Raw genomic sequence first — 26,500 nt, 5'->3', positions numbered from 1 at the left:
CCAAGGTCACCCAGGAAATGGCAGAGCTGAGCTTCGAAACTTATCAAGAAGCTGCCTTCTCGAGACCGTTAGCACAGCTACTGTTGAACCGGCCTCCACTGTGTCTGCGTTCAGTCCGCACAGCCAGGCTGGGACAAGCACGCATCTTCTCCGGGTTCCTCATTTCATAGATGAGTAAATCTGGCTTTAGCGGGCGCCCTGGTGAACTGGCTTCTGATCTTCACTCACAGTCCATCTGCTAAACCAGAAACTTCCACCCTCCTCTGCCTCCCTGTGGACTGTGGTGCCTCAGTTTCCTAACGTCGGGTGTCCTCTTCTGTTCCTGGGGCCTCTGCTCCAGGAAACAGGAGAAAGAAGGGAGAAGGCCTGGCAGTGGGGTGACAATGACCAGCCACTCGGGGGTTCTCGTCTCCCACTTATCTTCTCCCTCCAGAAGCTCTGGGATTTCTCCCTCTGTTGGACAGTTTGGGTGGGAGGTGACCGGGAAGGTTCTGGGTAGGGAAGGTCAGCGCTGAGTCACCCCGCAGGACAGCAAGGCTGGGCAATGAGGGGCCAGACCGCTCAGCAGCCACGTGCTCAGGACAGTAGTGCAGAGAGCAGCCTGGCTTTGGGGCGAGGAGGCGCGCCCCCAACTTGAGGAGGGGGCGGGGAGGGCGGGCAGGAGGAGGCAGGTTCCGGCAGAAGGCATGGGGGTTGGGGGAGGCCGCGAGCACGCGGACAAAGGAGGCGGCCCTCGGCCCAGCTGTTTTGAAAAATGCTTCCTGTTTCTTTAAAGGCGCTCGCAGCTCGGGCGGCCTGGGCTCGGGCGGCGGCGGCGGCAGGAGCTGCTTCTCTCCGGGCGGGCGGCGCTGAGTGATCTTGCGAACTGGGCTTCTGTGTAAACTGAGGCTAAACAAACACAGATGGAGCGCAGCGGGCGTTCTGCAGAAACGCTGGCAAGGCGGCCGCGACTTCAGATGACACTCTGAGCGCTCCCGGGGACCGGGCAGCCTCCTGGGCTCCGCGGAGCCGGAGGCGCAGCTGCCCCGGGAGTTGGGGAGCGAGGGAGGGGCCGGGGAGGGAGGGCAGGCGGGGGGACGCGGCGGCCCGGCGCGCTGAGCGCGGGGCACAGGCGGGCGCGCGGCGTGCGGAGGGCGCGCGTCCCGGGCGGTCCCACGCCCCTTCGTCGCGCCGACCGCACCATGAAGCACATCCCGGTCCTCGAGGACGGGCCGTGGAAGACAGTGTGCGTGAAAGAGCTGAACGGCCTCAAGAAGCTCAAGCGGAAAGGCAAGGAGCCGGTGCGGCGCGCGAACGGCTATAAAACTTTCCGACTGGACTTGGAAGCGCCCGAGCCCGGCGCCGCGGCCAGCGCCACCGCCGCCACCAACGGGCTCCGGGACAGGACCCAGCCGTTCCCGATCGCGACCCCAGTGCCAGCCTCCGTGGCGCCGGCGGTTCCTCCAGGTGGAGGCACCGACCTAGCCAGGGAGCTCAGGGGCATCCGAGCGCCTGAAGGCGCAGACGCGCGCAAACGCGGCTTCGCTCTGGGCACGCTGGGACCCGGACTGCCCACGCCACCGCCGCCTCCGGCTCCCCAGAGCCTGGCCTCCGGGGGTCCCGAGACGCAGCCCTTCCGCGAGCCGCCTCTGCGTCCCCGCATCTTACTGTGCGCCCCTCCCGCGCGCGCCCCGCCGCCCGCGCCTCCCGCACCCCCAGCGGCGCCGCGAGAGTCCCCCGTGCGCCCTCCGCCCCCCACGCGCTCCGGGGAAAGTTCCTACTCGTCAATTTCACACGTAATTTACAATAACCACCCGGATTCTTCCGCGTCGCCTAGGAAACGGCCCGGCGAAGCGACCGCCGCCTCCACCGAGATCAAAGCCCTGCAGCAGACCCGGAGGCTCCTGGCCAACGCCAGGGAGCGGACGCGGGTGCACACCATCAGCGCAGCCTTCGAGGCGCTGAGGAAACAGGTACCCGCTTTCCGCCGCCCGGCAACAGTGGCAGGGGTGGGGGGGGGGTGAGGGCCCAGGATTGGAGTTCGGATAAAGGTGATCCTGCACCCCGGGCGGGTTGGAGTTATCGTTGTTGCAGCTCTTAGCTTGCGAAAAGCTAGGGATCTCTGGCCTAGACACGCCCCGCTTCCCCCGGGGTAACCCTGTCTGCGCGTCTGACCTCAGGTCTCGTAGCTGACTCGTGTGGCAGCGAGTATTTGTCTTCTGGAGTCCCCTGGGTCTGGCCGGGAATACAGAGGGGGAATATGGGAATCTTCCTAAGGCTGGGCCAGGGGAGGGGAGCGAGCACGACCTTTCCGCTCTGCGCACTCGGCATGCTTGGGGTCTTGGACCCTTGTTGGTGGCACCGAAGCCCACAACACCACAGAGGTGCGCTCGTGGGGGTCCTGGACCAGAAAGGGCAGCCAGGGGGCCTTGTCAGCCCCTCGCAGCCTCTGGCTTCCACGCTTTCTCAGCTTGCCTTTAGGTTCTCTGCACTCCTTGCCTGGTTCCTGGAGTCTTTTAAGGATCTGGGCTACAAGCTTGCGATCCTTCGAGGCACAGCTTCAGGAACTGATCTGTGGGAACTTTCCCAGGAGATCCTGCCCACCACTGCCCCTTCTCTTCTGCTACTTGGGGGCGGCCCGGGGGGGGGGCGGGGATGGCGACTGCCCTCACCTCTCCTCACCTGATAGTGGCTAACTTAACTGCAGCGTTATCATGGTGGAGGGGGCAGTTGACAATTCCCCTTAATAAGCTTGGCACTCCCCTGGGACTCTGGTTTCTCACTTTCTTAGAGTCGTGAGATCTAAAAAAGTTGTGGGATGGGCCCTCGAGTCCAGGTCGTGTAAGGGGTTGGAATGGATGGTGTGTGTAGCTACTCTAATGGATGGATTTTTGTTTGTTCTGCCACTGATTAGCTGTTTGTCTCCTGGAAAATTACTCAGCCCCTCTGGGTTTTAGCCAGTCGAAAACCATTTCAGAAAAACATCATCTTTTTATCTCATATTCTCTTCCTTCTGCGGGTAAGGTCTAGCACTGGAGACTTAGTCCCTCAGTGAACTGGACACGGAACCCCTGGGAGAAAATGGCCCTATTGGCTTTTGAGCCTGAATTGGGAGAAGTGTTTGATCAGGGAGGTGGAGTGGCTGTCAGGGCTTGCAGACATGTCAGCTGTTGGCCAGGCTGTGGAGCCATCCTTCTCCCCCCAGGCCAGCTGCTGCGTGCCTGCGTGCCTGGGCAGTGCCAGCCTGAAAGGCATCGTGCAGTCTCGATTTAGGACAGGATGACAGAAGGGCTGGGAGTTGCTGGTGCATCCGCCTCACTTGCAGCTAGGTGAGCCCCTCCTGAACTGAGGAGTCACGTGCCTCCACCTCACTGCGTTCCAGCCACCTTCTTTACTTTCTCCCAGAGAGCATTCATGGGCACATATGGACATGTTTTATATAGCATAAGCAATACAGATGGGTACTTCTCACAGGGGAAGGCAGGAGACTTACCCAGGTCATCTTGGAGTGAGTTAGGGGTTAGGTGGCTACCTTAGCGACTCGGATTTGACGTGGTTGCGACTGGTCTTCCTTCATTTCTGCAGTGAGTGGAAGTTCTGCCTAGAAGGGTCAGGTTTAAGGTGTCCTGCAGAAGGTCAGCCCAAGCATTCTCAAAGAGAGACTTTGTGTGCACACATAGTTAGATGTATGCATACTTGTTCAGGCCGTCTACCCGAAGAACACACGCGCACACACAGACACGTGTCTCCTGTTCCTTTTTCCTAGCTCTAACCATTCTGTCCTTTCCTCGGAAGGATGTTGTGCTCCAGTGGACACTTGCTGTTGTCCCAAAAGGACAGAAATAGAGATATGGGTTGAGAATATAAGCACCCTCTTCCCTCAACACAGCTCCCTCCCAGTGGTTGGAGGCCTGTGTTACATAGCAGTGTCTTCCCGTCCTGGGCTTTCTGTACGGCTGTGGACAGGCCCCTGTCCTCTCTGGACCTCTGCTGCTAAGGTAGATTCCCTGCCTCATATGCAGCTTGCACAAAGAGACCAAACTACGGCAGAGGCAGTAAGGAACAGACAGGCACCTTTCTCAGTGTCTTCCTGGGCCTCGGGACTGAGCGCGGCTCTGTTAGACGAGACAGTGTGGATTCTTTGGTCTCACTCTGTGCCCTTGGTTGGCCTGCAACTAACTTGTTATGTAGGCCAGGCTGGCCTGGAATTTATAGAGACATGCCTGCCTCTGCCTCCTGAGTGCAGAGAGGCGTGCACCACCATACCCACCCAGCTCTTTTGAAAATTTTAAAATTATATTTGATTTAGCGGGTGTCGGTGTGCTACAGTGTGCGAGTCAGGGTCAGAGAGGACACCTGAGAAGTTGGTTTTCTCCTTCTACCGTGTGGGCCTTGGGGATCGAACTCAGGCCACCGGACTGGGCGGCAGGTACCCACTGAGCCATCTAGCCAGCCATTTGATCATTTTGATGATAATCGCAGAGAGCGCCAGGTTCTGTCCTTAGCCAGGCTCTGTGCTCAGCGCCCTCTGCGTTCCGGTCGGCTGTGAGCTAGGTGCTGCCGTCATTCCCCCCCCTCCGCACCCCGGTTCACACAAGGCAGTCTCAGGGTCTCGGGCAGCTGGTGTGAACTGGCTGGGCCCTTGCAGTGTTTCTGGTGGCCTTGCAGGCTCTGTGCTGCCCCGCCTCCGAGTAGTGCTGCTCAGATCTTGGCAATGCATCCGCGGCGCTGTGCAGTGGCAGAACAACCGTGTGGCCACCGCAAAGCCTGGAATGAATCAGCCTTAGTGAGTCTTTCCAGTGGCCAGCGCTTAACAGCTTCGCCTCGGCTTATCCGCCCAGGAAACCAGTTAGGCCTCTGCGTGTCATTGCAATCTAGCACCCTGGAAGAAACAGCCGGGAAGAGATGGTGTGTGTGTGGGGGGGGGGGGCTGCTGGCGGAGGTGCAGGTGGGAGAGAGTCCCTCTAGTTTGGGGCGAGGGGGGAGGGTGCGGGGCAGATGGTCAGACTACAGCACTTGCCACCAGCCCAGCTGCACCCGAGCCCTCGTTGCTGCCCCAGATGAAGGCCATGTGTGTGCAGCTGGGCCTGGCCACGTGCAGGCTGCTTCCTGCCAGGTGGGAGGGGTCCAAGGGAAAGGCCAGCTGGACTGGGTAGAGGAGGGAAGGGCCTGAGCCCTGGGACTCAGTTTCCTGGCCGGACCCTCTGACGGTGGCCGGCTTTGGGAGGTGTAGCCTGTGGGTGGCTCCGTTCTCTTCCTCGAAGCCCCTTGATGTCCATAGAGGAGTGGCGGCAGCCGTGATGGGCCGTTGGCAGCTGCCTCTCCCTGTGGAGGAGGCACTGAGCAGGCGGGCCCAGGTGCCCCCCCCCCCCCGTGTGCCTTGGGATCCCAGAAGGGTGCAGGGATAGTGGTCTTAGTTTAGCTTCTCTTTGGTGAGGTGAAAGACGCAGAGGGGAACCTTAGTGGTGTCTGTGCCCCGCCCCCAGGGGCAGGCAGGCCTGCTTACACCGAAAGCGCCACACAGTTGGTGAGGGCGACTGGGCTCTCCCTACCCCCAGCTCACAAGTTGCAAGGGAAGCTGTTTATTGAGGTTCCTGTGACATGGAAATATCTCTTTGGCCCTAAGTTTGTGGGGCTGCTTGTCATTGCACTGACAAGGACACTTACAGAAAGAGGCCAGGATCTGTCCCCAGGTCTGTCAGACCCCAGGGGTCAATGGCTGCTGGGTCTTGTGTCTCCTTCACTTTGTGGACAGTTTGGATATTAAAGGCCCTTTCTAAGGAGGCCTGACAGGGACATTGAACGGCCCTAGATGAGGGGGCTTCATGAAGAAATCCTGTCCCACAGACGTAAGAGAATAGCTTCCTAAGAAGGAATCTAGAAAGCCGCCGTGTGCAGGGACATGGCATGTTTGTAGCTCCGTGGGCCAGGGCCCCCTCCAAGGACGGCCTCTGAGGCACTGTCCAAGGGATAAAGGCTTTGGGGGCTCCCCACATGCTCTGGTAGGTTCTTGACTTTGTTTCCCCTCCCCCGCACACTTGTCCACTGCGATCCGTTCTGAGAAGCAGCTTTTTGGATACCCATGTTTCTGGTGAAGAAACAGGTCCTGTAAGGCCACAGTCCTCCTTAAAGTTGGGAAGATGTCCAGGGAACAGCCAGGCCATGAGGCTGCGCAGCCAGTGTTTGCTGGAGCCAAGGGAGGGTCTAGCTTGGGTAGGTGGAGGAGGCGTAGAATGTTTGGGGCCCTAGAGGACCTCGTGAAAATGCCAAAAGCTGATTCTTTGTGGAGTTTAAAATCCAGGAGCAGGGGAGACAGCTCCATCAGTAAATGTTTGCAAACAAGCATGAAGACCTGAATTCAGCCCCTGCAGGTACGTTGGCACACGTCTGTTGTCCCAGCCCTGGGGAGGCAGAAACATGAGGCTCTCTGGGGCTTGATAAGTAGCCAGTCTAGCTGAATCAGTCAGCTCCACGTAGCCAAGGCTAGCCTCACTCTCAATACATGGCTGAGGATAATTTCAAACTTGTGATCCTCCTGCTTCTGCCTGCCATGTCCCGGGGTTGTAGGTGTGCACCACTCCTCCTGGTTTGTGCAGGGTTGGGCACTGACCCAGGGTACCGAGGTATGCCAGCCAACTCTACCAGCTGAGTTACATCTCTAGCCTTGGCACCAGGAGCCTCAAGATGGAGCCAATTAAGCAGGGAGCCAGCCTTGGGGGAGGGGTGGGGAAGGGGCAAGCCACCTGGAAGAGCCAGGGTTGCCCCACATGGCCACCTTGGTAGTGGAGTGTTCTGTCGTATGTGCCTTCCTCAGGTGCCAGGCAGATGAGCTGCTGGCTCAGCCAGGTCTCAGCTGAGTGACCTGGGCTCGGAATGTCACCTGTTTTCCTCATTCGCATACCGGACATTCACTTGAGGTAGATTTCAGATCGGGTAATGCTGTGAAAGGGTGTGGCCGTGCCAGATAGGCAAGGGCTCAGTCCACGCTTTTCTTCTGGTTCAACAAGGAGTTTGACCGAAGCAATGGCACAAAGTAACAAAAAACTAGGACAGACTGGCCCAGAACCTGGCGTGGTGCTCCTGGTTGGCCTTGGCCTCACCTGTCATTCAGGAACCCAGCACACAGACCTTCCTCAAAGTCTTGCTTCCTCTTAGAAGCCTGGCCTTTTGGGGACCCGGGTGCAGAGTTGACTACTGAAGGAGAACTTCCAGAGTGATCTATAAGTGACAGGAGTCCTAGGTCCTCAGATTCCCTGACCCTGGAGGCAGACATCACCTCCTGAGTCACAGAGCAGGCAGAGGTGCTGGGCCCTGACCCTGAGACCCCTTCCCTGCCTGGCCCAGAGTGTGTTTATTTGTTCAAACTGATAACAGGGTTTTCTGGACTCTGACTGGAAACTGGTGAATTGTGTTGTTTTGCCAGTTTTTCTTGATTTTGGCACTGTGGCCGGGAGGAGGATGGGTGTGTAGGTGGGAGTTAGAGGTTCAGGGCATTAGCTTTCTCTGCTGCCTTCCCTGGCCCTTTGGTTCTCTACTCTCCTGATTGGCACAGGCTGAGAGGTAGTTAGCTGCCATGCCCAGACTTCTCACCCTCTCTGGAGCCCATCTTGGGATCTTCTGCAACAGTGCATGTCATCATTCTGCTGACCGATGCTAGGCTCGCTGTGTGCAGTGCCTGCGTCATCCACTCAATCCCCACCACTCTGTGAGGTCAGCCCAGTGTCCGAAGGCTCACACTGAGTTATGTCATTCACTCGGTTGTGTGTCAGAGGCAAGTAGTGAATCCAGGAGACAAAGGCATGGATGTGTTATTTCTTTGTCCTGTACCATGTGAATGCCTGTGCTACCTGAAGAGGCTGATAGAGGGAGGGCATTGGATTCTCGGGAACCAGAGTTACAGGTGGCTTCGAGCTGCCATGCAGAAGCCGGGACTCAAACCCACATCTGGAAGAGCAGCCAGAAGCCTTAACCACTGAGTTGTCTCTCCAGCCCCTTACCATTCCACTTCATTTTTAATTACGTTATAGGTGTCTGAGTGGAGGTTTGTGCAGTAGAGCAGTATCTGAGGAGCCTGGAAGAAGGCCTTGGGTCCCATGTTGCTGGAGTTTCAGGCAGTTGTGAGCTGCCCTATTTGGCTGCTGGGAACCAGTTCTGGTTGTCTGCATGACCAGTGTGCTGATTCACCTCTGCACCATCTCTCCAGTGCCCAGATTATGTTTTTGGAAGTAAATTATAAATACTCTGTAGTTAATTCACTCATAACCTTATTCAATCAGCCCTGTTGAAGCCTGCCTGCTCTTGACAGGACCCGGACTATACTTTCTAGAGCTGAGAGCCTTCCTCCAGTGTATGAAGACACCAGGCGCTAAGGGTGGGGGCAAAAATGAACACTTGGGCACAGATAGGTGCCGTTACAGCAGTGCTGAGCACAGGCTGCACCCTTGGTGTGGGGCAGGCATGAGAAACCCAGGTGAAGAGCTGGTGAAAGTTCCTAGCTGAATTGCTGGTTAAAGTGAATGATGTATTCAGGGTCCACAGGCAGAGGTAACAGTCTTGCTCATACTTACTCCTGGGGCCTCTGGTAGGGATTTGCATTCTTGGTATTACTGAGCTTTGGGCCAAGGAGTTCTTTGGTGTGGAGGGCACTGGGAGGCCTGTACATTGGCATGGCGTTCAGCAGAGCCCCACACTTCCCTTCAAACCCTCCTGCTCCTCCACCCTGACGACTAGGAATGGCTCCAGACCCTGCAACCTGTCCCTCGAGGGAAAAAATCATCTCTGGTTCAAAACCATGGGCTTCAAAGATCCCCTGGCCCATGAGCGTGCCCCCTAAACACTACAGCAGTCCTGCGAGTGTGCCGCACTGGGCTGGGTGACAGGGACGCTGTGGGCAGACGCCCAAGAGTCACGGAAGGGAGCAGAGCCTTGGTTGCTTGCGGGAGCATTTCAGCCCTTTGGGTGAGCAGAGCAAGAAGAGAACGGGTCGGTTGGTGGGTAGCTGTCAGGTGGACGGTGAGTAGCTGCGTCCACGTGACACCACGGCCAGTTCCATCGTGCAGTTTGACGGTTTACACAGCACGTGTGTAGGAGGGGCAGTGCTAAGAAGTCAGAAGCTCCGCCCCCTCCCACAATTAGTGAGTGATTAGGTGCTGCCAAATCACAGGCAAATGAATCAAGTCTGGTTGGCATTTATGACGCACCTGTTGTGTGCCATGCTTGGCAGGAGCCCAGGCCCAGAGGGTGTAGAGCAAGTGAAAAAAGAAGAAAAATACCGCATTTTTGTGTCTGAGTATCTGCACTGTCCCCTGATTGTCTTCGGGGTCCCAGGAGAATGTTTGATGTCTTTAAATGTTTTTTAGTAAGTTCTTTTCACGAAGAGAGTGAGCATGGCATGTGCATGTGGGCAGACATGCCATAGCACACATGAGGGATGTGGAGAGCAGAGTTTTAGCATCCATTCTCTCCTTCCACCATCTGTGGGCTCCCAGGCTTGGCCTCTGGTTGTGAGGTTGTGGCCACAGTCTTTACCACTGAGCCTTCCCTCCAGCTGCTATCATTCTTCTTGGGTCTACAGTCTTTGAAGGCAGGAGTTGAAGTTTGTTTCTTTGCTTGCTTGTTTTCAGGCAGGATCTTGTTCTGTGGTCCCAGCTGGCCTGGGACTCACTGTTTCGCCCAGGGCGGCTTCCAACTGACAGCCATCTTTTTGCCTTGGCCCCCCAAATGCTGTGATTGTAGTGTGCACCTCCACGCTTGGCTAGGAGTTGTGTTTTTATTTTAGATTTATTTTTAAAAATTGTTTTGAGACATGTAGTTGTCTTGAACTTGTTAGGTGAGGTTGATTTTGGATTCCTGATCCTCCTGCCTTCCCCTCCCCCACCAGGTGTTAGGATTATAGGGGCATGCTACCACAGCGTGGCGGTACACACCTTTAATCTCAGCACTCAGGAGGCAGAGACAGGTGGATTTCTTTGTGTTAGGAGGACAGCCTGGTCTACATAGTGAGACCCTAGCTCAGAAAAAAAAAAAAGTTCTTAGTTATGGAGGCCTCAGGCATCCAACAAAATAAATGTCAATGAATGAACATATGAAAAAAGCATCAGAGGTAGATAGATAGGGTATTTAGGCCCTCAGAGCGGAAGGAAGACAGGGCTTTGTGGGGTGGAAGTCTGTGGTACTTCAGCTGGTGTTCAGGTCCTCTGTCAAGTGGGACTTCAGAGGCACCCTGGGTAATGGGAGTGGATGAGCTGTGTACACTTCCGGCGCTTAGCAGCGGTCACAAAATGAGACGTCAGGCCCCAACACACAGTGGACAGGCTGCCTCTACTGCCCTGGCCGCCTAGGTGGGCACTGAGGGGTGCATGCTCAGCCCGAAGGCCCTTGCTGCCGTTCCTGATGCCTTCTCCTGCCATTCTCAGGTGCCATGCTACTCCTACGGGCAGAAGCTGTCCAAACTGGCCATCCTGAGGATCGCCTGTAACTACATCCTGTCCCTGGCGCGCCTGGCTGACCTGGACTACAGTGCCGACCACAGCAACCTCAGCTTCTCCGAGTGTGTGCAGCGCTGCACGCGCACTCTGCAGGCGGAGGGGCGGGCCAAGAAGCGTAAGGTAGGCCCTGCAAGCCTGCAGCAAGCTGAGGGAGGCCGACAGCTGGGGAGGCCTGTGTGTGCCCAGGGTTCCCAGGGGCCAGAGGCGCCCTCGGGGTGGGTGACCTGGCAGATTCCTCAGACTCCCTGGCATCACGCGTGGCGTCATGGCCATAAAGCAGCGGGTATCTGGGAGCCTCTAGGTTTGAGCGTGCTCGTTGCTTAAATGAAGAAATGGTTCACCGTTGGAGCCCTCCCTGTTTGTATGTTCCGGGGCCGATCTGTCCACATGGCCCCGACAGGTGTTCCGTGAGGACGAGAGCTCCCTGAGTCGGTGGCAGCCCGGGAGAAGACTTCTGTGCATTTGGGGAATGTGGTTGGAAACTGTGCATGAGGGAGGAGGATATCTGTTCATGTATTCGCTTTGGAGGGATTCCCTGAGCAGGTCGGGGAGGGCTGTGAACTTCCATACAGTGATAGCAAGCTCAGAAAGATACTCCCGTACATGAATCCGGAAGGGATAGTGTGGCCTATCCCGGGGCAGGGGAGGGCCAGATGGAGGAGTCCGAGGGTACTTCTCCTGCCCAAGGTAGTTGGGTGGGACATCTTGTTGGAAGTGCATTGGAGCTACTCACTGGCAACGGCAAGGCCAGCGGAGAGGCCGCCAGGCAGATGAAGCCTGCACTAATCCTGATACATGTAAGGAAACCTGGTGGGGGGGAGAAGTGGTTGGGCATAACATTAGTTTTCTACATGCCCGATGCTTTGAGATAGCCAGTCAGACTTGCTGTCGCTGTCTGGATGTGTTTCCCTGTGACACGTGGAGAAAAACTGAGTGAGACGCAGCCTGTCTGTGAGACATCCAGGAGGGCCTGGGAACAGGAGCTGGGGGCTCTGGTGTCCTTCATCCAATTGTTCTTCTGCCTCCATCCTTGGGGCCTGCCCCTCCCCCAGGCTCATTTTAGGTAGGGAACCTATAGCTTGCCCTGATTTCCCAGAGGCTACTGAGGCCCCGCCAGGGAGGCCCTCCTCAGGGGGGTGCTACCAGCCCTAATTGCACATTGCATTCCTGGGAGTGATTTAGCAGGGCCAATTAGGAGAGGCCCCTCATCAAGTGGGCGAGAGAGGAAGCCACTGGCCACTCTGGGGCCAGCTTTCCTGCTTTCCTTGGGAGAGTGACATGGGTAAATGAAGGCGTGATTGATGGCTCCATGCCGCGTGCTCTGTGACAAAGGAGGTTGGTAAACTTTTGGTGAACTCCCCTGGCATTCAGCTGTTGGTGTGTGTCCCTCAGTGGTGCAGATAGAGTGCTCGGGCAGGCTGCCTACCTTCCTCTCTCTCCTCCTTCCCCTCCCCACCTCTTTATGTGCCCCCCCTCTAGAGGCAGCCCCAGGCTCTCCCTCTCACAGTCCTTTGATTGAAATAGACAGTGCACTCCAGCCCCGGCCAAAGGGTTATGGGGGAAGAGGCCAGCAGAGTGAGGATGCCCCACAGAGCCAAGCGCCCGGAGTCTGTGAAATCACCTCAAGGCTAAGAAACCAGAGACCTCCCTATTGTACAGATGAGGAGATGGAGGTAGCAGATGGTGGACAAGAGCTATTGACAGCCCTGGCTGTTGCCTGCCAGGTGAGAACCATTTCCTAACTCCTCAGTAGCTAGAACTAGAATGGCACCCACTCACGGCCGACTCAAAGATGAAATGTTGTGCTCATGGGCTGCAGAAGGGTGGGCAGTCCTGTCTGCTTGGCAACTGGCTGGAGGGTGCCTTCCCTGTGCTCTGGGGTGGGAGATTTACAAAGGTCTGATCGGGAAGCGTGTGAGATGTGCCTTATCCAGTCAAAGTAGAGACTAGTGTCCTTGGCTCCTGTGGCCGCCAGGGTATGCTTCCCAGACCCTGCCTCTGCTCACTAAGTTGTCCTCCTAACATTCTTATGTGCAGAACTGCCTCTTTGAAAAGCCTTGCGTGACAAGAAGGGCTTAGCACTGCCGTGCCACAGCCTGGGTCATGGTCATGGTCCAAAGTGAAGTCCCCACTTCAGCAGGTATCCACATCTTATAGGGTGTGTGACCACTGTAGGAGTCCATGGGGGGGGGGGTGTCTTAAAGTCTTCCGGATACCTATGCCCTGTATGGTATCTCTGTGACAGACATGAGGGTATTGACACAAAATAGTTGGCTACATTGTCCCTGCCACCTAGTGGCAACAGGATACCGTGGTTGGAGGATTGGGAATCTGAGAGTGATCAGAGTGAGAAGGACAAAATCTAATGAAGAACTCTTGTTCTTCACATGGAGTCTGCAGACACCAGAGGCCACCAGGAAGCCACAGATATGGTAGAGTCTTTTGTTAGCAGGTGAGAGGAATGGAAAGATTTGTTCAGGGCCCTGTTGGGCCTTAGGGAGTGCTAAAAGGTAAGATCTAGAATTTTCCATGTAGGTATGTGCTTTGCCCTTTCTGGGTCTGGAGTGGCATAGTGGCTCCCTGCCCTGGGCCTTTCGTTAGAGGAGGTCCTGGGAGAGTGCTCATGGGTCAACCTCTGAGTGACATGGTGAGTGTATGGCCTCCGCTTGGCTTGTGTCAGCTCAGGAATACCAGGGGCCCTTGCTGTTACTCTTCATGGACAATGAGATGAGCATCTCAGGCCACACTCGCCTCCCAGACCCTTTCTGCCGAAGCTGAGTCCTGCTTCGTTGCTCATCCTTTCACGTGTCTGTAGGAGACAGCTTCTTGATTACCCTCTCCTTTGTCCCTATACCACAGACTGGGTAATTTCAAAAGAACAGAGGTTTGTTTGGCTCTTGGCTCTTGGCTCTTGGCTCTGGGGCCGGGAAGTCTAATTAGTCAGTCCAGTGTTGTTTTCTGATAGACTTTCTTGCTTTATCTAACCTGGTTAAGGGCATCATGAAGTCAGACAGCAAGCCTGCTAGCTCAAGTTTCTCTTCCATTTACAAAGCCAGTACTGTCACATAGGGCTCCACCTTGATGACCTCATGTCATGTAATTAACTCCCAGAAGGCCCTGCTTCCATATTATTGGCACATGAGTTTTGGAGTTCATTTTCCAATACATGTAATTGGAGGCACATGTTGAAACCCCATTACAACTCATTTGCATTTAAAACAATTCATTCGTGGGGGCAGGGAGGGGCGTGAGCTATGAGTGTGGAGGTCATCAGAGGAAAACTTGGTTCTATCGTTCTCTCTTTTCTACTACATAGGGTATTAAACTCAGCTCATCAGGCTTGGTGTCAGGTGTTGTACTTTTAAAACTATTTTATTTATGTTTCTTAATCCCTCTTTCTCCCTGTGCCCCCCCCCCCCATCCCTTCCAACATCCCAGTACTGGCTAGGGGAGAAAGGTTAGTGGGGAAAGGGGGCGGAGTTCTCTTTAGCATAGTTTTTCTTTAGCTGCTTTGTGCTGGTTAGGATTGTTGGGTTCCTTGGGGCAAGTCCAATCCAATCCTCTTTCAGGATATCTCCAACTTGCCACGAGACATGAACAGCACCAGGAGCGGGGTGGGGAGCAGGGCAGGGGGTTGTGCACCGGCAGCCTTCTTTCTCAGAGCCCCCTCAACACTCTCTGTGCTCTGACTTTATAACCTCTTAGAGGCCTCAGAATTAAACTATATTCAGCTGGGAAAGAGCCCCTCTCGGAACCTGCATGAGGCAAGTAAGTTTGCTGCTTGGACAATCTGAATCAGTCCCATATCCCACACCTAGGATTAAAACAAAAACATGTTTACATATCATAAAGCAAACTTCCCCAGCAGGCGGTGCCTTTACCTTCACAGCCATCTCAGCAGCTACCTGACGTAGCTTTGTTTCAAGACTTAAGTGGTGCCAGGCAAGATGCTTCGGACCTGTAATCCCAGCACTCTGGGAGCCGAGGCAGGAAGATTGCCAAGAATTTCAGGCCAGCCCTGGCTGCACAGTGAGCCCTCTCCCATCCCCCCAAAAAAAGCCTTAAGTGAAAAGAGCAGTTGTGCTGTGAGACCACCAGGAAGAGTGGCATGAGGCTGGGGCACGGGGCTGTGGATGAAGGTTTGTGAGCAGACGCCTGCTCTGCCTCTGAGGTGCTGGTGGGCTTGGCCAGTGACTGGTGGCAGTTTGAGCTGGGGCATCACTCTGTGAGTGAACATGTCCAGGGTGTGTGTGGGGGGGGTGACCTTGCTTCAGGACATGTCTGAGAGCCTGAGTGCAGAGGTTCCTGGTCTCCCTGTGAGCTGCCTGTCCCTCAGGTCCTTGCTAAGAGTCAGCACTAGATTTGACTTAGCCCTCAAGCCTCCATTAACCTCTCTGTCTGTCACAGCCCTTCACCAGCCGTTCTTCCTTTCTAGCTTTGAGCTTTTCACCCAACTCATAAGCCTAAGGAGTACAGAGAGCCCTGTCAGAGGCCCTTCAGCAGAAAGGCCCGACTGGGGAGGCAAGGCTTTGGGGAGGGCTGTCCCAACCTTGCCTTGCTGGAGAGAGAGCAGCTAAGGGCCTGGCCCCATGCCATACTCCTGCAGCTTCTGTTTCTATAGTGGCAGCTTCTGGGAGCCTCTCAGGAGGAGGACAGAGGGGGTGGCGGACAGACGTGTTCCCTCACACCTGTCCTCTGTTTGTCTTACCCAGCCTCTGGAATAATCCAGAGAGCTGGTACCCCCAATGTAGAACACCCTTTTCCAGGGATTCCAAGTAGCTCAGTAACAATGTTTCCTGCTGGCATCAGTGGAGTTGTTTGAGTCTTAGTAATGATTGGCCAGTAAGCCCCTGTCTTAGTTGCTCAGGGGGTTGGGGTGGGGTGGGGTGGGTGGGGTGGGGTGTGGCCTATAGGGCTAGGAAGTGGAGGAGTGGCTTTTGAGAGTGTGTGTCTGGGAGTTTGTGACCTCTCAGGCAGGCAAAGCTTTCTGCCTACGGCTGCCTGGGAGAAGGGAGGAGCTTTTTAAGGTGATGGCAGATGGGGTACCAGACTCTGTTTTTTGAAAGACAGTCTCAATAATAGACTCATATAATGTCAGACCCAGGGCGGATTGATTTTGGGCGGCAGTCAGTGGGGGAGAGGGACGAATCAGTGTACACTTTGGTTGCCCCAGGCTGCTTCCTAACTACGCGGCTGAGCTCTGGACCATCCTTTTCTGGACTGTTCAGAGAGCCTGAGTATGTGGTATAGTCTCAAGGGCCTCTCCCTGGCTGGGGCCTGCCCCTCCAGCTTCTAGTGGGCCTGAGCCCCCACTGAGGGCACTGTCCTAGCTTGGTCCATTCACCTGCCGCATTAGTGGCCAAGCCCACTGTGCCTGGCTGTCCCCTTCTATATGGCTTTCCTCTAGGCACTGACTACTCCCCAGGTCAGAACTTAGGCAGGCCAGAGTGGCTCTCAAGTCCAGGCTAAGTCATTGAGTTAAATGCCATTTGCTCACAAAGCCTGTGGAGTCCATCTATGCTGGGAAAAAAAGAGAGGTGAGTGTGAAACCACCATCTAGTTCCCCTCCAGTCATAAAAATGGATGCAATTTATTTTTTTTTTCTGACATTCCAATTACATAGATGTTTGTCGCCAGCTGTTCCAACATGGAACATTCTCTCAGCTGCCATTTCTTCTCTCACATTTGACACCGTTAGGCCCCGAGTCTGGCAGGCCGGAGGGATCATTAGCTGGGGGCCTCCCAGGTGAGCTTGGATGGGCTTTCCTTCTGACGGCCTGTGACGTTCCCTGGGTGGTCTGAGGTAGGGTCGAGGCTCTACGGATCAGAACACTGCCTTTCCTGTGGTGATGGATATGAATGGAGACTCAGGACTCTGAGTGACAAAAGCCCTGCCCTGCTTGCTCAGACTCAAAAGCCGTCACTGTTGCAAGAACTCACCGTGGCGCGGAAGGGAGGCTGCGTAGTGTTGGGATGAACCCTCTCACGAGTGCTGCCCTCTCTGGCGTGTTTAACTGTGAAGTAAACAAAATCCAGGGAACCAGACAAGGTTTTAAGTCCTGGCACTGGCGCTTCTTTCTTGGTGACCCTGGAGTTGTTCCTTAACCTTCTGGTCCCCAGGTGTCTCTCCCATAAAGCAAGAACATCATTCCTTCCTTTATGCCTGCTGATGGGATCAGAAAAAAACCTTATGTCAGAAGGGGCTGCCCCTTTCTCAGAAAGGGAATCTCTGAACTTGCAGCTACAAAGTGACAAGCTTGAATTCAGCCCTAGGAAGGAACATCCGGGACTGGGAAGGTACCCAGGGTCAGCAGATGAGGGCACATCTCTTGAGTTAGGGATTCTTCCATCTCTAGCACTTGAATTTGAAGTGCTGGTCCTGTCCTTTAAAGTGGGGCCAGCAAGCAGCCAGTCCATAAATCCTCAATTTCAAAGGGCGTGGATCTATACCAAGAAATCTAGGCAACATTTGGCGCAGAAGAATGCCAGTAAACAGACAGCAGCCATATGGTGAGGCCCGCTGCGTACCAGGCTGCAGCTACCATCCCTGCCCCTCGTGATTAATACTCCTGGAGTCAGGAGCACTGCTCCCACAGGAGGGAAACTGAGGCCAAAAGAAAGCCCCAGTCCAGATGGCTAGGAAGTAGGTTTTCTTTCTTTGGTTGAAAACGGTAAGCTCTTTCTCCCCTGAGATTGCCTGGTAGCGCCCCCAGCACCCACGGGCGCTGTCCTGTGCCCTACCCACTTGGAGCCCTTATGTAAATAGGCATCTGCAGCACTCGGAGGTTCCATTTAGCTGCAGGGAGCCAATAGCCCGCTGGTGGTGGCGCAGGAGTGGGGTGGGCCGGGATTCTGGGGCGGGGGGGTGTCATCAGCTCCGAGCACCCCCAGGGCTGCGCCGCCAGTGAGGCCTGACACCGGGTTAAGTCGCCTGGCGGCCTCCGGCTGCAGCTGGGAGCGCCGCCTGGTTCCCATTCGGTGCTGTGGTTTTGATTAGCTGCTGGGAGAGGCGGCCTGCCTGCAAGTCTATGGGAGCTCCTCAGGAACAGCGGGTCCCCCCCTCCCGGCCGCCCGCCCCCCCTCCTGGCAACCCCAGACTCCAGATGTTCCGAGCGCTCGCTGGGAAGGCCTGCTGGCGCCACGGAGGGCAGAGGGCAGGGAAAGCACGCGAGCTGGAAGCCCAAGAACTCAGTCACCGCAGGCCTTGGCAGCCCGCCCGGCCCTCCGCTGGCACATTCCCCAGCTCTCCCCTGGCCATCTGTTCCCAAAAAGCCCTTTCAGAACCTCATCATCACTCAGGATACAACAGCGCGAGCAGCTGGTTTGGAGGCAGCAGCGAAAACCGTGCAAAAGGTTCTTTGTGAGAGAGGAAACTCGCTTATGAATAACAGGGCTGGATGCCGTAAAAGTTGGCGGCCGCAGTTCGCGCTTCTCAGGCGCCGCTGTTTGCTCTTGACTTTTATCTCTGGTTTTTATCCCCCTCTACCCACCCTCCTGTTTGCTCTCAGTGTTATTTCTTCCTCTTCTGACACCAGGTGTCATTCCTTCCTCCGTGGGAGTGCCTGAAGGCCACCTAATTAGTTCTTAGGGTACTGTCAACTGTTTTTGGTCTCAGAGCTGTTAATCCGGGGTTAGTGGGAAGGGACTGTCTTCCTCTGGCCTGGAAGAGATAGGCAGGCAAGAGAGCCGGGGAGTCTAACGGAAAGACCCAAGCTAGGGAGATGCCTCAGTAGGTAACATGCTCACTATTCCCGGGCCAGCACGCTTATAAAAAGCTGAGTGTGGCAGGGTGTGCTGATGAAGTGACAAGGCCCAGGTTCAGGGAGAGACCCTGCCTCAAAAAAGACAGGAAAATAACGTACAGAAGTGAGGAAGATATTCTGATGTTAACCTTTGTTCCCCACAAGCACCCCCTTGTGTGTGTGTGTGGTGTGTGTGTCTGTGTATGCATGCACACAGACACGAACACGAGTCTGGATCAGCATGGCCTGGTCCTGACCTGTAATTGCTGAGGTCATCTCCAAAAGTGTGGCCTGGTCCCAACTTGTCGCTGTTGGAGTTCTAACCAAACAGTAGCATTGAGGTGGAAAGTCATCCATTGTCACCCTGACTAACCTCAGCTTGTAGAAGAAGGAAGCATTGTGCCTGCAGGGGCTGGGATGAGGGGGGGTGAGGGGGTGGAGGTGGAGGAGAGGTGAGGGTGGGTGAGCGCCCTGTGGGCTCATCAGAGGGCAGCCCAGCGAAGCTTTTGGGAGAACAGTGGCAGCCATAAACACCCCAGTGCCTGGGCCCCCACAGCTGACTGGAGCCTGACGTGAGGCCTTTTTAAAGAACCGGCTGCTGCCACTGTCGCCAAAGGCTTCTGGGACATGTCTGCTCAGAATCTGGGCACCTTCTGGGAACAGTCACCAGGTGGCCTGTCCTGGGCTGTGGGGTCCTGGGGCAGGGCTGGCAGCTGGGGTGAAAAGAGAGCCGAGCAGGGAAGGAATCCTTCTGTCTCCCTGGCACCCCTCGGGACGGGGAACAGGGTCAGGACTGCCTGGGAGGTGTGAGGAGCAGGACTCCTGATGTCAGTGTGGGTGCTGGGGTAGGGGCAGGGCACAGAGCCGGGGTTCCCTTTGCTTCTTCTTGCTTCTTCTTGCTCCCTGCGTTTCTTTGCCAGTGGCTGCCTTCTTGCTGTCCCTTCAGACCCAGAGCCTGTTAGCCCTCACTTAGCATTACGAAGTGACTGCCAGTGGCCTGCTTTCCCAGGCTTCCCGTTTGGGTCTTTGGAGAGTATGCTGTATTTCTTAGGAGCTTTTTTTCAACCCCCTCACCTTTTTCTTCCTGCCTTACCCCTGCTTTTCACTCACCTCCAGTTGGTCAGACAGGGCAGGACCACATGCTTATTTTATCATAATTTCAAGGCCATTAATCTCATGTCCAGAGGAGCGTGGCGCCAGCCCTTGGATCCTCCCTGTGTGGCTTCTGTGGGGGTGAGGTGTCTGAGTCTCATTGGTACTTTCGGGACCATGAGACCTTGTTCAAGAGTCTTAGGCTTGGCTGGAGAGAGGGCTCAGAGGTTAAGAGGCTCAGAGGTTCATCTTCCGGGGGAGGACCAGGGTTCAATTCCCAGCACCCAGATGGCAGCACACAACTGTCTGTAAAATTCCAGTCCCAGGGGGTTCAAAGCCCTTTTCTGGCCTCTGTGGGCATCCATGTGGTGCACAGACTTACATTCAGGCAAACACACATTTTTAGAAAGTCTGAGGCTCATGCTGAGAGGCTCCCTGGCTTCCAGTGGCTGATCAGGGATCGACAGTTGAAAGGGGATAAATTTGGTGTGTGAATTCTGTCCCCTCCCCCCATTTTCCACATGAGAAGTTGGTTTTCCTGAGGCCAAAGGTGTGGAGGATCTCAGAAAGAATAGCTGATCTCATGTCCCCGGGGACAATGTGTAACTGGCAGAGTGACTGGAAATTGATTTCAGTTCTAGGTTTTCAGAGGACAAGGTTTGGGGAGGGGTCACCTGCCCACTGCTCAGCTGCATCCCTCTAGTATTGGGTGGATTGGCTGCCCCTGGGCCCTGGCTCTGGCCCTGGTTGTCCCCTTTATACCCATCCCAGCAGGCCTGACAACAGAGTCCAAGAGAAAAACAAGAAGCCCTCTCCGCCTTGATTTCCCAGTGTAAACGTTTCCGAATGACAAAGTCAGGAGCCAGACCCTCCTTTAAGACACTCATTCACAGTCATGGTCAGTCACCCCAGACCTGTGCCAGCAGCCAAGCGGCTCAGACTGCAGCAGACCCTTCTGGAGCCCATCCCAGATGCTCTGCTGCAAGCCAGTCAGGAAGCATCGGCCACCAGGATTCCTAGGTATTCTCCATAGGCAAGGCATAGGTCAGAGTCAACAGGACACCCAGCTGTCCCTACCCAACTGTCCCTACCCCCCCCACCCTTCGCTGACTCAGCCCCAGCCCCCCTTCCCTTATATCCCAGTTTTCACAGAGCTCCGGCCAGAAGGGCCTGCTCTGTGCACAGCCTAGCCCTGTCCCCAGCCATCAGTCTAGCGTTCTAGCTCTGCCTCACTCCTGCTCATGGTGAAAGGCTCAGTTCCTCCAGGAAGCCCTCCCAGACTTCTATCCCAATTTCCTTATGGGTCCTGTGGAACACCCTGTAGCTGCTCTGGGACTCAGGCTTCTTTTTCTTCCTCATGGCTACACAGTGGCTGTCAAGAGTGGTGTCAAGCACTCTACCCTTAAAGTGCATCCAAAATCTGGGTGAGGACAAGACCAGAATGAAGGCTGCTTTTCTTTAGAACAGTCTGTTCTAGATACCCCCTCCCTCCCCTAAAGAGGTACTCTCCTTGAACCTGAGAAAAACATCAGGGCTGTCCACTGGGAGGGCCAAAGAGTAGCCCCCCATAGGTCAACCCAGGAGAGTTGACTCCATTGCGACTCTTCTTCCTAGTGAGTTCAGCCAGTGTTATAACCTTGACCACAGTGGCAGAAAATTGTTTCCCTAGCTCCTTTAATCTAACCATATTCTTACAAAGCTGGTGCCCCAGCCTTATTCTCAGCTGGTGGCATTCAGGTCATAGATCATCAGAAGCCAGCTTCCCAGTGACCTCGTATCTCTTTACAGGTAGTAGGTGCTTTGCAGTTTGCAGAATTCTCTCACATAATTATTTCTAGATCTACCACTTTTTGGAATTTCTGTTATTTAGGGCTGTGAGATGACACAGACTCACCCAGGGCCACGGCAGGGCAGGGTTGGGCAGGACTGGAGCGGGCTGGTGCAATAGGCTATAGCCACTACCCTTTGACACACCTCTCCCTCGGGACTGCCTAGCGGTGTGGTTCTGGGGACAGGAGCCTGCATTTCAGCATATTTCATCACGAGCTGGGCTTGGGTACCTATCTTCAGCAGGCAGCATCTTCTGCCCAAAATGCAGAAACAGCTGCTGCCCAGGAGATAGGAGATGGAGGGCATAGTGGCCATGGAAAGATTTTTCTCAAGTGCAAGACAGAGGGTCCCAGAGGATATGGCTGGTCCATTTGAAAAGTGGCCAGCAGAAGCCAAGTGTCACACGTGTGTGTGTGTGTGTGTGTGTGTGTGTGTGTGTGTACGCGCACGCGCGCAGAACTGCACATCTGTCAGGATCTGATGGAATATACCATTCCATCAGGGAACAAGGTACATTTCAGAAGGCAATTCATTGATGTTTTTGATAGATGAGAGGCCCTTGGAGATGGCTCCATGGCGTAGGGAGGGCAGAGCCACACAGCTGGGCACCTGAGGTATTCCCACAGGGAACAAGCTGCTCAGAGTTCACCTGTGGTGGTGACAGGCGTTTCTGGGACTCCTTCTCCCACCACATGCTTCACACCCCACTTGGCTGCTCTCCTGTCCCTAACACCTTGAACAGGAAGGACATGGGTTGGCACCAGAGGGTTATTTACAAAGGATAGACCACATTGCCCCCTCCTCAACATACACACATTAATTTTTATTTTTATTTATATATTTACATTTTGATCCATGTAACTCAAGATGACTCCAGACTTGCTCTGTGGTAGAGTATGACCTTGAAATTTCAGTCCTCCTGCCTCTGTCTCCCCAGAGCTGAGATTACAGCCAGTTTCTGCCACGTTGGGCATAGAACTGGGGCTTTGTGCATGCTAAACAAGCTACTAACTGAACTATATTCCCAGCCCATTGAATTGTCCTTCTTCAGGCTTTTAGATCCCTGAGTAGAAAATGAAGGCGACCCAAAGAGCCCTGAACTTTTATTTAAGACTGGGTTCACTCTGTCAGGCTTTATTTTGGATTACTTCAAAGACTAAAACAGACTGAGGTCCCACTGTGGAGATCAGAGCTAAATGACAGAAAAGTGGAGGGCTCTATGTGGACAGGTGTTCACCATAGTTGGTGAGCATGCAGCCTTTCAAGGGACCTTGATTCCCATGTGCCTGGGGTCTAAGCAGCAAAACAGAAACAACCTGTTGCAGCGAGGCCAGCTCTGGGAGCTGGGGGCAGAGATGACCAGGGCTGTACAGCCAGGGAGGAAGTAGAAAGGTAATGGTGACGAGCCCAGAAGTGGGCTTGTTTAGTGTTGGGGCACAGGATCCCATGGGTGTTGGGGACCCAGGGACCTGTGAAGGCTGCTGCTACTGCTGGGATTGACCTTGAGTTGTCCAGGAAGAAGTTAACTGACTTGCTTAGGTCACACGGCCAGCAGAATGGGGATCTCAGAATTCAAACACAGACTCTGATGTCGTTGGTCGTCACCTTTGACCACTGTCGTGTATGCCTGCTGGCGGGTGGTATGTGGACATCTGTGCAAGGAAGGAAAGTCACTTCCCTCACTTCATTCTCAGTCTTGACTGGACCCTCCTGTTACGGCGTAACTGATGGGGTGTCAGGGAATAAGGAGCCCTGGTGAGAGGTGGCCCCATCTTACATCCCACAGTGGCTCGAGATTCTAGTTTAAGGCGTGAGCCTAAGGGTATTAGAAGAGACAAGGGAAGGGGTATCTCTTGCTGAAAGTGCATTTGCAAGCTAAGGATAGCTCTGTTGGTAGTGTCTGCCTAACACGCATAAACTCTGAGTTTGACCGCAGCATCACATAAACCAAGAGACTGACTGATGCCTGGGTGTGGGAGGCAGAGGCAGGAGACACAGAAGTTCATGGTTGTTCTCTGCTACACAGCAAGTTTCAGGCTACCATAAACTATTAGTGAGATCCAGTCTCAATAGTAAGTAAATAAGGTACCACCCCCTCCCTGCAAAAAACTGTGTTTGCACAAAAATTTAACTGCTTTTGCTGAGATCATTTGATGATTTGGGCTGCTTGGGGACCCTGGCCTTTCCCAGCTACAGTACACACACACAGACACAGATGTGCGCGCGCGCGCACACACGCACACACACACACAGATTCCATTTGTGCTGCTCCCTGCACAGCATGCTCCCTCCTGTGTCTTCCGGGTACAGACAGATTTTCGCAGAGGCCTCCTGGCCAGCATGAATTGGTTTATGTGGCTCTGCCCTCCCCCCCTCCTGCTGTCACTTTGCTGGAGAGATTAGGAAGGGGAGGTGCAGAATAACAGAGTAACTGCTGCCTCAGGGCAGATGGCTTAGGGACCTGCCGTCCTGCTCCTGCTCGCAAGTGAAGAGACTGTGTGAAGGTCAGGGCCAGGGGCTGCCTACCCCTGCTGATTCTGGAAGCCTGATGTGAGGCAAGAGAGGTAACTGACCTGGTTGGCTGGGTGTCCCTAAGGAGACACTGCACCCGTCCCTTTATCTGCCAGACTGTTAAACCACTGAGCCCTGCGAAACTGGAATCTCCCCAATTGTCTCACACTGGGACAAAGTGATTAGGGTGTACACACATCCATGGGGTGTGTGTGAGGTCAGGCCTGCTGGAGAAGACCGAGGAGTCGGGCTTTCCCGCTTGTCTGGGCTCTGTCCACCCAGCTCTGCTTCTCTCCAGCCCGATGCCGCAGGGAAAAGTCCCAACCCTTGGGGACCGCTGGGGATGAGCCTGCAGGACTGGAGGCAGCTGGGACACTGCAGCTGCTGGGCCCTCCAGCCTTGCCTGGACCAAACCTGCCTTACAGGGCACCGTGCCAAAAAAGACAGATAGACTGACAGACTCTGAGAGACAAATATACAAGAAGCCAAGAAAGAGTTGGCATAGAGAGGCACAGGCAGAGAGCTCTGAGAGAGAAACAGATCGGCAGCCAGAGAGAAGGCGTCAGAGTGGCGTGGCAGTCCCCTGCAGGCCCTGACGGGCTCCTTTTAGGCTCTGGTCCTAGCTTTGGGTGTGCCAGACCTCCCCTGCTGCCAGCCAGGAGGAGGAAAAGGCCGAAACCATGTCTCCCAGGAAGAGATTTCACACAGTTCCAACAGCAATTCCCATAACTTGGCGACTGTGCAGGCTTCTGCCTTCATCGGCTGACTGGACGCAGTGACACCCTTTCCTTTGGGGTTGTCTCTGTCAGTGCGAGCAAGGAAATGAACCGAGGCTCCTGGCACATGGCTGCTTCTAACAAGACAGCACTGAGCCCCAGTCTCCCACTTCCCTGCCAGGCTCTGGGAAGATTAGGGTGCCTCCTTCAGTGCCCCTTGGGAGTTGAGTGGAGAGGGGGGCAGGCAAGCTGCCCTACTAATGGTAACCCAGGCTACAGGAAGATGGCAGGGAAATAAAGTGCTTTGGGAGCTGGGAGTAACATCCTGTTCTTTCCAGGTGGGAGCTGGTGAGCTGAGAGGGAGGGCTTGAGCAGACCTTAATGTCCATTGTGGGCAGGGGGTAGAAAAACACACAAGCCGTAGTCCCGTTGGAATTGGCACGCTCATGGGTGGGCAGTATCCAGAGAGGTAGTCAATGAATGCTGGCCGAGTTTGCCTGGGATTCAGCTCTACCTTTGACACATCAGCACAAGGAGGGGGTCTTGCCAGCCACGTGCCCTTCTCCCAGCGTTGGTTTAGCAGCTGTTGCTTCGTGCTGCTGGGAAAGTACCGCTCTGTGCCATTCCCAGGTGTAGAGGTTTGGCTGGAATCATTGTTTTCAGCAAATGAAGGGTTTGGCTTGCTGGATTTGGGACTCAGTCTCAGGGCCTGGGACCTGTGGGTCACATACACTAGCCTAGAATCCAGGATGATGTCTTTCTCTTTGGGGGAACAGCTCTGGGGGACACAGAAGACTGAGCAGGGTTGACAGGTCACCCATGAGGTGAGACGGGGCCAGGGAAGGGTAGTGTCACCCAGCTGCTGTGTGACAGCAACTCAGTACAACTGGTTGAGTGAATACTCTCTCCCGAACCTGCCCCCCCCCCCCCAGCTCAGAAAGGCTTTGTCTGTGACTTTGATGCCCTTAGGTGCTCAGGAGCTCTGAGGATCCTCCCAGCCAAGACTGACAGACTCCTGTCACATCCTTGTCATGTCCCCGTCCTCAGCAAACAGCAGCTAGCTGCAGCTGCTCCTGAATTCCCTGCCTGTCTCATGGTGGGGTGGTGCAGCGCTAGGAGATGGGCTGAATCTTGCCTGTTTCCAGTTCCCTGGGAAATTTGGAAGCCAGGAGCCCATGGGCTCAGAGAAAATCTGCAATTCCCAGCTCAGAAAAGATGTGAGAACAGACCTGGGCTGGTGAGACGGCTCAGCAGCAGTTATCTCTGACTTCTGCCATCCTGCCCAAACACACACCACACCACACCACACACACTAAAGACAGAGAAAATGAGGAGGGGCCGGGGCAGTGGCTCAGCCCTTAGAACGTGAGTTTCCTCTGAGCGTGCGGACCAGAGTACCACCCCAGGAGGAAGGAGATAACCTACTCCTACAAGTTGTCTTCTCGCTGCACATGAGCCCTGTGGCCTGCTCAGCCCCTCCCCCCAAGAATAACTGACTAACTAAATATTTTAAATGAGGCCAAGGCTTATTGGGGGCGCTTAGCTGGCCTGCCCAGCACCATAGCAGACTTGAGCACGCAGCAGCAGCAGTAAACGTGGAAAGTTCAAGAACAACAGCAGCATGGTTCTTGCAGAATTCTCCCACAGCTCTTTGCTGTGGCATTTCGGTTTTTAAAAGGTGCTTGAAATCGGCCTGCCTTTTTTAGGATGTAATAATTTAAAAAAATCACTGTCCAGATTTCAAACTCACTGGGTATTTTTTCACACATGTAGAAGATTGTATCCAAATTGCTTAAATGTAGACAAATATACAACTTGAAAATAGTGGAGAAAAAGGGTTAGTTGGTAAAGTGGACAGTAGATGAACAGTGGTTTTTTTTTAAAACGTAGGAGGGACATGGAGACCAGAGCGATGGCTGAGTGGCCAAGGGCACTGTGTACTCTCACAGAGGACCTGGGTTTGGTTCTTAGCGACACATGGTGACTCACAATGTCGGTTTCAGGCCATCCAGTACCTCCTTCTGGCCCTGCTCCATAAGCACCAGGCATGCATGAGGCGCACATACAAGTATGTAGGTAAAACGTTCACACACAGAATTTATTTATTTATTTATTTATTTATTTATTTATTTATTTATTTATT

General features: G+C 54.6%; 1 protein-coding gene across 1 annotated transcript in view; it reads left to right on the top strand.

The window, feature by feature from the left end:
* Positions 1 to 1,152: 1,152 nt before the first annotated feature.
* The window catches only part of Atoh8 (atonal bHLH transcription factor 8), a 28,873-nt gene continuing 3,525 nt past the window's right edge, over positions 1,153 to 26,500 (top strand). Inside the window, exons 1-2 of the mRNA XM_055596456.1 lie at positions 1,153 to 1,952; positions 10,395 to 10,586. Of these exons, the coding sequence (XP_055452431.1) occupies positions 1,182 to 1,952; positions 10,395 to 10,586 (963 nt within the window). The 5' untranslated portion in view covers positions 1,153 to 1,181. The remainder of the gene's footprint in view (positions 1,953 to 10,394; positions 10,587 to 26,500) is intronic.

This window comes from Psammomys obesus, unplaced genomic scaffold (assembly GCF_907164565.1).
Source record: "Psammomys obesus unplaced genomic scaffold, mPsaObe1.curated_primary_1811, whole genome shotgun sequence".
Taxonomy (NCBI): domain Eukaryota; kingdom Metazoa; phylum Chordata; class Mammalia; order Rodentia; family Muridae; genus Psammomys; species Psammomys obesus.
The sequence above is the reverse complement of the archived record's forward strand: the minus strand, read 5'-3'. Positions and strand labels throughout refer to the sequence as shown.